Source organism: Haemorhous mexicanus, chromosome 2 (assembly GCF_027477595.1).
Source record: "Haemorhous mexicanus isolate bHaeMex1 chromosome 2, bHaeMex1.pri, whole genome shotgun sequence".
Lineage (NCBI taxonomy): Eukaryota > Metazoa > Chordata > Aves > Passeriformes > Fringillidae > Haemorhous > Haemorhous mexicanus.
In genome coordinates this window covers 4,596,564-4,607,888 of record NC_082342.1, presented here as the reverse complement: position 1 = coordinate 4,607,888, position 11,325 = coordinate 4,596,564, and the positions used below count along the sequence as shown (strand labels likewise).

Genomic DNA, 11,325 nt, shown 5'->3' with positions numbered 1-11,325 from the left:
CCTACCTGGTAGAGACCTTCATTGCCTTTGCCTCGCCGCCTCTGCTGCTTTGGGAAAATAAAACAAGCATAGACTGATTAATGGGTGCTTTCCTGATTATGCAAAAAGAAAGAAGCCCCTGAGTTTCCCCATGCTGTGCTGAGGGTGTACAGGATGTACCAGCTGTGCACGGCCTGGACTCTGCTCTGCACAGGAAAGCACCTGGTAAGTCTGGACCAGTCCAGACATGCTACAAGGCGTGTTAAGGAGAAAATAGAGAGGATAGGAAATAAAACAAATTGGTTTCGTTTGCTGACATATTTTCCTGTCATACTGTTAGAATGTTGCTATTTCTTTGATTCACTGTATGTATAGAGATTTGGCAACATTTCTGTAGGCATTGGTTATTTAGTATTAGATTGTATCACAAATGTGTCAAGGAGTAGTGCTTGTTACAGTTAAAATTGCAGCAAGCTATTAGATGATCTTATATTTGGAATGGGACAAGGGCTTTGGTGTTCTCGTCCCTCCAGAAACAGAAGCATTCAAAAAACATGGTGCAACTTCATAACCCCACAGCTCACAGACACAGCTTGACTCTGGCAGAGGAGCATTAGAATAAAAAAGGGAAGATATTAAATTTTGGTGTTGCTTCAGCATGTCTCAACACTAAACTTTGTTTTGAAATGCCCCTTTTTTCATGTGTCAGAAGGAAATGAAAGGTTTTATATATATATATATATATATATATATATATATATGACACTTTGACATAAAATAGAACCTGTGTAGGTCAAAGCAATTTTTCATTTTGCCATAAACAAGTGTCCCCCGATGGTTTGGTTTGGACACAAGCCCTCCTCCCCCAGCAGTTTGTGCACAGAGCTAAAAACTCTCTCTCAGCTGTGACTGATGTGTGCCTTCTTAAACATTTGAGAGCAGAGCCGTGGGAAGGAGGATGTTTCCCCTACTCCTTGTCCGAAGTCAGGCACAAGGAGGGGCTGGCACTTGTTCTGCTGATCCTGGAACACCAGCCAGCCTCAGCAGCCCAGGGAGGGGAAACCATAAACCTGCAGCTCCAAACTGCTCTGGAGAAACATGCCCCAAAATCTTCCAGTGCTGCTGGACCATTGCAGCACTTGACAGCAGACCTTCCTTCAGCTGTTCTCACCCATCTCATGCCCTCAGCCCCCCCAGCTAGGGCAGTCATCAGGGGTTTTCTGGCCAAAAGATGAAATGTTTTCTGTTGCCATGGTTTCACCAGGAAGGAAAGTAAAACTCACCTCTCCCTTCATTCCAATCTCGCTGTATGCCTCACCCATCTTGTCCTTCTGCAGTGACTGCAGGCAGAGAAGGGGAAAGGAGTCAGTGTGACAACAGAAAAGCCAAGGCACCCCTGGGGTAGCCACATTTAAAAGCAGCTGAACTCAAGAGTGTCTCTTTCAATAGCAGTAAAGGTCTTGGAAACAAGCTCATTCCTCAAGTACCAAAGACCCAGAAAGACCCAAGTTAAGACATGAGAACGCTCCTGCTTTGGAGCATAGACCACCACATTTAGCCAGAGTCAAATCAATTCCATCAAGAGGTTCCTAAGCAGCCTCTTAGATGCACTGCTATTTGCCAAAGAGCAGGCACAGGGGCTGGAGTCCATGCCCAGGAAATACTGCAGCAGCAATCACATGGGATCAAGGGTGTTTAGTCACTAGCATTAGGCATTAGCAGGTATCTTGCTCCAAGTTCTTTTCCACATCTCCCCAGTGTTTTTCTCCTGTCACTCAAAGTGAGCAGAAATTTTCTAGCAAAAACACAGGGTCTGGGGGAAAGAAGTGGGTGGAAGGGAAGAGAAGTCTTGAAAAGCAGAAAAGCAGCTGCTGAGTTTTGAACCAGAGCTGAAATTGGGTAGCAGGGGGGAAAGTCTCCTATGAAACAGAACCTCCTTTTCCCAGCCATCCCTCCCTCTCTGCTTGCTCCAGAGTGCTCTACTCACAGTGTAGACAGTGTCCTGAGGGTTCTTTCTCCTCTGCTGTAAAACAGAAGAAAGAAGTTGCCCATACATTGCACTACCAGCATCCCCCACCACCTTGTATGTGCTTGTGCATTTGCTCCATGGCACAGCTGCGGCTCTATGGACTTTCCCTGCCCATTCCAGTCCATCCTGCCTCCACCCCTAAGGCTCTGTTCAGACAACTTGTTCTGGGGAAAATTAATTTCACTTTAGCAATTGGTAAAACTTAGTTCTTCTCGGCTCACCCCCTGCAGCTGTCACCTGCTGATGCAGGAGGTTTTCCCTCTCTTTTCCTTTGAAAGTGATGGGCTGTGCGGCACAAAGAGTTGTTTTGGCTGCTGCTCTGCTTTGTGGGCGCTTGTTTGGTGGCATCAGACGCAGCGAGCTCTGTGAAACACCCACCGCTGCCGGGCCTCCTCCGCATCCGCCCCGGGCCCGGGTGTCACTTCCCACCCCGGGTGGCTGCGAGCTCCCAGCCCAGCGAGGGGGCAGAGATCAAAGGGGAGGGGGAGCTTCGCTCCTGCCCCCCCGCGCCGCCCGGTTACGACACAAATCTCGTCGTTCCCTCCCCGGGAAGGCGCTGGGGTGGCTGCCTGTGTGAGCAGCGCTGTGACACGGCGTGGGAGGCACCAGATCAAAGGACAGAGGTGCACATGTGCCTGGAGGTTACCTGGTGTCTCCCGCCCAGCTCGGGGTCTGCTCCTCGCTTTCCTCCCAAAACATCGTAATCGTCTCTGCGCCCGCGGGATAGTTTCTGAAACGGGAGAGCGAAAGCACTGGATGGACACCGTGATAATGAGATAAGAATAGATCTTAGAAAAGAAAGGGAACCCAGCTCAACTCACAAGGACTATCACTGAACTAGAAATTCTATTTAAATGCAACTGTCAACAAAAACGTCTACATTTAAGCCATGGAAATGATACCAAACTGCATGCTGTTGCATCAAGAACCTTTCCTAAGTGGAAATGAGTTAAAAAGTAGAGAGCATGAGAGGGAGGGACTCTGACTTGCATGCTTTCTCTCCCACTGGAAAGCGAAGACCATGAGGTTCATTTTGCTTGCCGAGCTGCTCATCTAAATTTGCATCAAGGAGCTACAGAAATTCTATACCCAATGCAATTCTTAGCTGGAGAAGGTTACCTTGGACAAGGGCAAAGGAGAGATTTCAGGTCAAAATAACACAGCTGATAGAGTGCTGCTTGAAAGGTGATGGGCTACACTTAAACTGAAAAGAAATTGCATTCGTGTTCAGGCATTACAGAGTTAAACAGAACTCATCACAGGATGTGGCTATGGTCAAAAGCGTGAGAAAAAAAAAATTAAAAGACAGCTAGACATAGCAAAAATAGTTAGAGTTTAATGATGCCATGAGTGGGCAATTTAGTGAGGAGGCTCAGGCAGGATCTTGTCTCTGTCCTCTTGCACTGCCTAAAGATGCTGCCCAAGGTCAGGGCACAGGACAAGGCACTTCTCTGGTAAGATCTGGTACAGCAAGGCTTGCTGTGGGGCAACAAGAAAACTTGGGAATGGAGGCACAGGGGCTGTGGTGGCTCAGGCTCCACACACTTGAGAGTGGATGAGCTGCAGGTGCAAAGGCAGCTCCACAGCATTCCTTGGCATTTGCCCTTTGCCCAGCCCACATCAAACAGCAGCAGCAATAGGGGTAGTGCCTGCACACGCACCCAGAGCTCTCACAAACCTGTTTGTTCCATGGGGCAGCACAACAAACAGCCTGGGCTCCTGCCAGCCTAGGGCTCAGTGGGCCAAATCAGGAACCAACAGTCCAAAGAGCTCTCCAGCATCTGGCCAGAGTGGTGACACCAGAAGCTGTCCCTGCGAGGTTTTACCTTTCCTCCTTACAGTTGCCATGCTGCACACGTGTACAGCCTTACTCATTAGCTGGCACATCCGAAGTTTTTCTGACCAGCAGCCAGTTCACTGTCTCTGTGCCCCAGAAGGTCTGTCTGGATGGTGGATTAGGGAACAAAGACCAGCAGTTACTCACGTTGTACACGTCATCCTGGCCGGCCTGCAGCTGTGGTTCAGAGGCCCGGCTGAGCTGGAAGAGAGACCATAGAGACCATTCCATGAGCAGAGACACAGTGGCTCCCCTCAGTCCTTTCATTCCCTCTCTCCTACCAGTTACCCTCATCAGAAACAGGGCAACCCACAAGCAGCTCCCTGTGTGGCTACAGGCAATGCAAACCCCTGCTGCAGCAGCACTTTTATCCACACAGCAGCCTGCTCTCAGCAGCCAAGTAATTTTATTTCACATAACACCAGCTCACAAACATCTGAGTTTGTTCCCTACACACCTGCCCTCCTCAGATTTTGCCTTTCCATTCTCTTCCTGTCATAATCTTGTGCCTCCCTGGGACTTTGGTTCTCCAGCTGCCTGCAAAGTTGTTTGGCTTCCTGCAGGGAATCCCTGCACCCCTCAGGAGCAGCACTTGGCTTGCAATGCTCAGGTGCCACCCCAATAAGTTGATGTGAGTGGCAGCTAACAAAGAGGTAAAGGATTATCCCTTCTGTAACTGCTCTTTGGCTCAGCTGCTCACAATACTTATGAGAAATCAATTGCTAAGCCAAGATTTTGGGTAAAGAGGGGCAGTTTTGGATCAATGAGAGCAGCTGCTTTGTGTTGTAGTGTTTAAACAAAAACCCTGTCAAACTACATTCTGTATTGATTTACTCTTTTTGAGTTATTATCACATTCAATTCTTTATTAAAAGTAACCTTCTAGCTCAGTCTATATTTAGGCATAGAATTACGTTTGTAGCAATTGCACAAGTCCTCTCCTGTGGTTGTTTGGGTTGTTGCATCATCACACTCATAGTATCAGAGATGTCTGAATTGTGGACACATTTTATTACATCCTTCACAAGCTTGCCATTTCCCCTGTATTTTCTGTGTATCCTCTCCTCTCTTTCCAATGACAAAGCAGGTGAAAAAAATTCCCATTACTCTTGAGCAGTCACTTTCCATCTACAAAATCCAGAATCTCTGATGTTTCCATAAGTGTAACATCAAAACACTCTCATATACTCTTCCCCCCTCCATTCATGAACCTTTGGAAAGAACTGCTGTAGGTTCCTCAAGTGGACACCAGAAACAGTGGGGGAAAAAAAGAAAAAAGAGAGAGAGAAAGAAAGCAAAAGAATAGGAAGGTCTCATTCTTAGAGATGGTTCCCCTCCACTCCCACTTTCCAGCCCAGGTCTACTACCTTACACCACCAACTCCAAATGGATCTGTGTTGGGTTACACTGACCTTGGCCTTCACAAAAAGGGCTGTCATGACCACTGCATAAATGAAGAGGAATCCATCCAGCACGTAGCAGAGCCTGGGATCTGTGAGGCCAAGAACTGATGCAGCATCTGCACAAAAATATCAGATCATCAGCAAAGTCATTTTTGTCATGGGTGCTTGGCAGCATAAATGTGGTAGTGCTGCGTAGCACTCCCTGGAAAAATAATAGCCAGTGTGAAGGAAACACTGCCTCTTGGCAAAGGACATGAAATTCTGAGTAGAAGAATTAAAGGATTGATTTGGTCCAAAAGGACCATGGCAGTCCTTCTCTCTAAACAGGTTCAGCTAAACCAGACTGTCCAGGACCTCAGCCAGCTGAGAGTACCACCATGGACAGAAATGTTTGCAAGCTCCCCCAACCAACAGGACCAGTTTATTTTCTGGGAAAACCCAGCAGCATCTCCTGCAGGGATTCATGACTGGGCCTGGTTAAGGCTTCCTTCATCAAGTGTGTGTGAGAAAATAAATTGTTTGGGCAAAATTTTAGGGGAGAGCTTCTCAATTCTGCACTAAAGATAAAGAAAGATTGACACCATCACCTTCAATGCTCCAAGAATAACTTTAACCCCTTGCCCCTCATGTTTTCCATTTGGAGTCTCCATCTTTTCAGCCACTATTTAAGTACTTTTACCCTGACCACATCCAGCAGGACACGTTAATATTGTCAGGTTTCAGCAGATAAACTTTATAAAACTGCCCCTGTATCAGTTAATAAAGATGTAGAAAGTTCACAAAGTATAGCTAAAGAAATCAAAGGCTAAGTGACTATAGATCCAATATACAGCTCCATGTCCATCCCCCAAGGAAAAGCTGTATTGCACAGTTATATAAAAAGCCAAACAAACAAATGCCTTAATATTCATCTGAGTTGTGCTTTGTGCAGATTTGGAGGGAGTTCAAAAGAGAAAGACAAAAATTATCAATAACCTGAAAAGCCCTTTGATGAAGATAAACAATCACTGTTCCCTCTGACAGCCTCACACACCCAGAAAAAATACCAGAGTAGATTTGTTTGTTTGTCTGAACTCAGAGCTTGCATTCATTTTTTCCCTAAATCATGCATTTAGAAACAAATCCATTGAAATAAATTGAGATCTTAGATGGTTTTCCTTCTTCCCTCTCTTTTCCTGTCATTTAAAAATATGGTTCAAGCACTTTATGAAAAATACCCTTCACCACATTTCCTCAGGACTATAAAATTTCATATATATGGGGTAAACAGAGACAGAGGGATAACATTAGTTTCCTTACATTGTATATAAAACCAACAAACGAGCTGAGATTACCTTCCTAGAGATTTTCTTCTAAACAGTTCACAGGACAATATTTTACACCAGCCTGGAGGCATCTGAGATGCTGCTGAAGGCAGCATTTTTGGGTACTCTTTGGGTGTCCTGGCCCTGAATCCCCTCTTTTCGTACCAAAGCCAGGCATATTCATACAATCATCTCAAGTCTAATATTTCTCCAGCACTAATAAAATCCCCAGACCAGGAGGAGACGAAGCAGGAGTCATAGAGGACTGTGGAGGAGATGTCAAGAGTGCAGGGGATTTAGCTGTGGCTCTGTGCCAACCATTGTCAACCTCTGCTGACTCCGCAGAGCCAACCAAGTGCCCACATGGTGTTGTGTGGGGCAGCCTGGCCTCCAGCATCCCAGGTAATGGATTAAAGCTGTTCAGTGAGGGAAAGCCTGCTGCTCTGGCTGTGATTGTCCCTGGAAAAACTTGTTTTGAGACTATGACAAAGTCCAATGTTTAGGAAAAAACCCAATAAAATGAATTGAATTATTAGGGTGGGAAAAGACCTCCGATATCATCAAGTCGAACCTTCAGCCAAATACCACCATGCCCACTAAATCCACATTGTGAAGTGTCACATCTATTGATTTTTTTGAACACTTCCAGGGATGGTGATTCCACCATTTCTCTGGGGAGCCTGTTGCAATGCTTAACCACTCTTTCAGTGCAGAAAATTTTCCTCATATCCAACCTGGTGCAGCTTGAAGCTACTTCCCCTCGCTCTATCTGTTTGTGCTATTCCCTTCCTTTATACATTTGATTTCTGTATTCTTAAAGCAAAATGTACAAAGCAATTTCCAAATAATAACCTTTGAAACGGGGTTCTGGATTAGGAAGTGAGAGAGAGAACAAGACAGAAGGTACAAAGCCTATTGAAAGAAAGGTCAAAGAGATAGGAAGCACAATGGACAAGTGGCAGTTGAAACAGTTACCATCCATTCAGGTGAACAGGACCCGTTTAGGTTTTTAAATCGCCCGAGGAGGGGTTACTGCCTCTTCAAAACAGAAGCCAGTCCCTTAGGCACCACCAAAATGTGCTTTCTGTCCCTCATCAGCCATGGTCTGGGGGCTGAGGCCAAGGTCACAGCAGGTGAGCTGATGATGGGAGTTGGGCACAGCAAAATGTGCCAGGCCTGAGGGAGCAGCCACACTCAGCTGCCTCACACAGAGCAAAGCACAAACAGTAAACAAATAGCAAAGCACAAATAGCAAATATTTCACTGATGATTTCCACTCTGTTAACCTCACAGGTCACCCAGTGCCTACTGGGAGTTGCATAGTGCCTTTCCAATATTCACATACCAGAACTGAGAGGAGACAGTCACTGAGTAGAGCACTGCTCAGGTTTCCAGCCCTCCTCAATCCCAATTGCCAACACCTGGAGCTCTGTCAACAGCTGTGCTTCTGGTCCTGAGAAGTTTCTTCCCAGCACCTCCTCCTTGCAAAGCCTGGATTTTTGTTCCCCCCTTTTCTCTGCTCCCATCCAACAATGTAGCCCTGCTCTCTTCTGTGCCTGGCACTCTGTCCTGCTGCTGCAGGTTCCTGCACTCCCACTCCCTGAACACAAAGCTGGCATCTCCCCAGAGCAGCTCTGCCAGCCCCTCTGTAACAACCCCCTGTGGCCTTCTACTTTCTGAAGCATGGGTGAATTAAAAAAAAAAAGAAAAAGAAAAAGGAAAAAAGAAAGAAAAAAGGCAATGCAGAAGTGCTGCGGACAAGCAAGTGAGAAAAAGACAGTGGTGAGAGGCCGAGAGCAGCCCCAGGAGCCAAGGCAGAGGAAGCCTGGGGCCAGGAGGGAGGCTGCACTGTGGGCGCCCGCCTCGAGAGCCCTGCGTGGTTTCACAGTTTCAAGCCCCTGGCTCAGGCCCAGCACCAGCTCTCCTGCACAGGGCAGCAAACTCAGCTTCAGCCACCTGCCTACACTGCTCCAGTCCTGGAGAGACACAGGGAGTCCCAGAACCCACATCCAGTCACCCTGCTCCAAAACATGACATGAGGGAGGGATGCTGCACCCCAAAGCTGGCTGGGGTCCAATCCACAGGGCTGGCCTAATGCAGCCAGTACCAATGGAGACCAGCTGAACTGAATCACTGGAACATGGCCTGGACCCCTGAAGTGTGCCAGAACATTTCTTTTTAATAGGATTTTCCTCCTCCAATGTTTTTAGTGTGCATCTGGATTGGGTTAGACCATGATTCCTGATAATAGTTTGAGAAATACAGACCGTAAAAGCTGAATTACTTGTAAATCCAGATCACATCTGTCTACCATAAATTTTTTTTCTCTCCCATGGGCCATATTAAGTGATTCATTTAAGGGTTTTACTTTTAGGGGTTACCGAAATTCAGTAACACAGCTATAAATGAAGCATTTTATCTTCCTGGAAACCGAGTTTTTCCGTGGAGCCCAGAAAAACCAATCCCAGCACAAGAGATTTATTGATGCAACTGTGGTTAAACACAAAGGTGTTTAAAGGCAGATCCTGCAGGGCCTTCTCCCAACAGCCCAGAGCTGCCTGAGCTGCTTGCTGGGCAGGTTTTTTCAGGAACCACCGTCTTCCACCAGCAGTGATCCCTGTGACTGGATGGTGCTGGGTGTGATGGGTCTTGCCTCACTGCTGCTGCCTGAGAGCAAAATTCTGAAGCCAAGAGAGCTCCCTGGGCTTAGGGCAGAACAAGGAGAGAGATGAGGACCCTGCATGGTGCTTCACTGTGTACACAGGCCTGCACCTGAAAGGACAGTCCAGACTAAATACCTACAAGTTAGCCAGCTAAAATGATTATAGATAATCCTGCTCATAAAGAATGTATCTATCATGGTGTTTGTTTATATTTATATTTTTCTATGGGTTTTACTCATAGATAGAAACAACAAACCTGTGACTCTTCAGGGATGAAGAAGCAGAGGCCAAATTCTCCTTCACTTGCAGAAGACAGAGGCTCAATTAATTTGCCATCAATATTCCATCACATATTTGTGAAACACAGCATGGCCCAAAGCAAAGCTGAGCCCTTGAAGTTCAGCATTACTGTTCGTTGTTGCTGCCAGAGGAAACTGCTGATATGATTTGGATTCAGGTTACAAGACCAAATGTTGGGCAGCCCAAATAATTACATTTAAAAAGGAAAGTATTTTAGGCTATTAGCTTCAAATTTTTTACACCAATGAATATTAGCCCTATGGAAAGTCAAGGTAAAGCACTTTAGGATTCTTGTGAGCCCTTTGGACTCCATTTAGGATCCCTTTCAGGGAGGCACTAACACAAAGTTCAAATAATTCAAGTTTCCCTCTGATTTATTTGGAAGAAATAGAGTCAAAAGAAGGAAAATATTATAATGCCACAAGGGATTAAACATTAGTGTTCCTGCCCATGGCCAGGGGTTTGAAACTAGATGGTCTTTCAGGTCCTTTGCAAGCCAAATTTTTCTATGAGTCTATTATTTTCTAGCACATCATGGAATAAAGACCTTAATAAAAAAGTCCAGGGTACTGTAACAGGAGCAAGACAAGTAGATCTCCAGCTGCTGTTTGATATGTGGGAAGAGGAAACATATCTACCTTTTCAGTCTGAAGCTGGAGAAGATTAACTTTGAATATATCATTAAATAAGTCAGCCTTTCACCCTCCAAATCCTTCCAGAGCTTTATCAGAAACAGAAAGGAGGGGAGTGCCTTGCTCATCTCTGGAAGGGGACTCCTTGCTTCATCAAAACAGTCAGTCATTCTCAGAAAAAGCAACTGCTTTCACTTCTCAGTTTAGCAAGGACTCAGTGCAAAGGGCTTTCCTGAAGCAAGCCTGATGTTGCCTCCTAGAGACAGCAAACCATGCCCAGGGCAACTGCAGACGTGGATATCCAACAAGCTGGGCTGACAGCTGCAGCTGTGCAGCTCTTTTAGCTTTTGTAGGGGGTTTAGATTAGGCACAAGTGCTTTTACTAGACCCATCTTCATCAGGGACAGCAAAAGTTTAATCCAGCTAATGCAAAAGGTGTTCCCCACTGTAAATTTTCTAGTGTATAATTAAATCTGGTGTTAAGTGTACAAAGAGGCAAGAATTATTATTCAAATGCTTCTAGGTCACTTAGCCTTTCCCTTGCCCTACCAACTCTGTCCCACAGCAGTAACTCACCCCAGACTGATTTACTATCAGGTGGCCTTTTCATTCCAGCTCCTACAACCCTGTGCACGTGATGGAGGACCACATAAAAGAATTGAGCTTCCTTGTCTCCCTGGGAATCCCAGAGACTTCACAGCTGCAAGGCTGAAGGAAGAGACACCCAGTCAGGCACAAGATGATGCTGATCACACTCAAATGTGTTTCTCTGATCAGTGAGCACTTCTCAGAGTGGCAGACATTTCCCTAAGTACTTTAAATTAGCATTTTTAAGTTAGACTTTACAGCTACCTCATGGCTCCAGTAATCAAATCTACTGATAACAAGAAGAACAATTCCCAGCCAGGAGATTTATAAGGCATTCCCACTAGCTTTTATCCTAGTTTCAAACTTCCAAGAGTCATTAAGCCCAGGTGGGCTGTCCCATCTGGTGGAAATGGTGGGAACTAAATGCAGAGATGCACAGGCCCAGCAAGAGCCTCACCAGAGCTGATATCCCAGCCTGAGCTTGATTGCAACTGCCTTGATTTGCTGCAAGCAGAGCAGTAAAAAATCTCTCACAAGAACACGAGCTAAGGGTGGAGGTGCTGGAGGGAGAATTGCAGCTACAAGGCCATT

General features: G+C 46.0%; 1 protein-coding gene across 1 annotated transcript in view; it reads right to left on the bottom strand.

Annotated features, from left to right (window-relative positions):
• Positions 1-11,325, bottom strand: part of CD247 (CD247 molecule) — a 47,172-nt gene that overhangs the window by 2,194 nt on the left and 33,653 nt on the right. Inside the window, 6 exon segments of the mRNA XM_059872181.1 lie at positions 6-47; positions 1,263-1,319; positions 1,967-2,002; positions 2,655-2,738; positions 3,993-4,046; positions 5,257-5,363. Of these exon segments, the coding sequence (XP_059728164.1) occupies positions 6-47; positions 1,263-1,319; positions 1,967-2,002; positions 2,655-2,738; positions 3,993-4,046; positions 5,257-5,363 (380 nt within the window).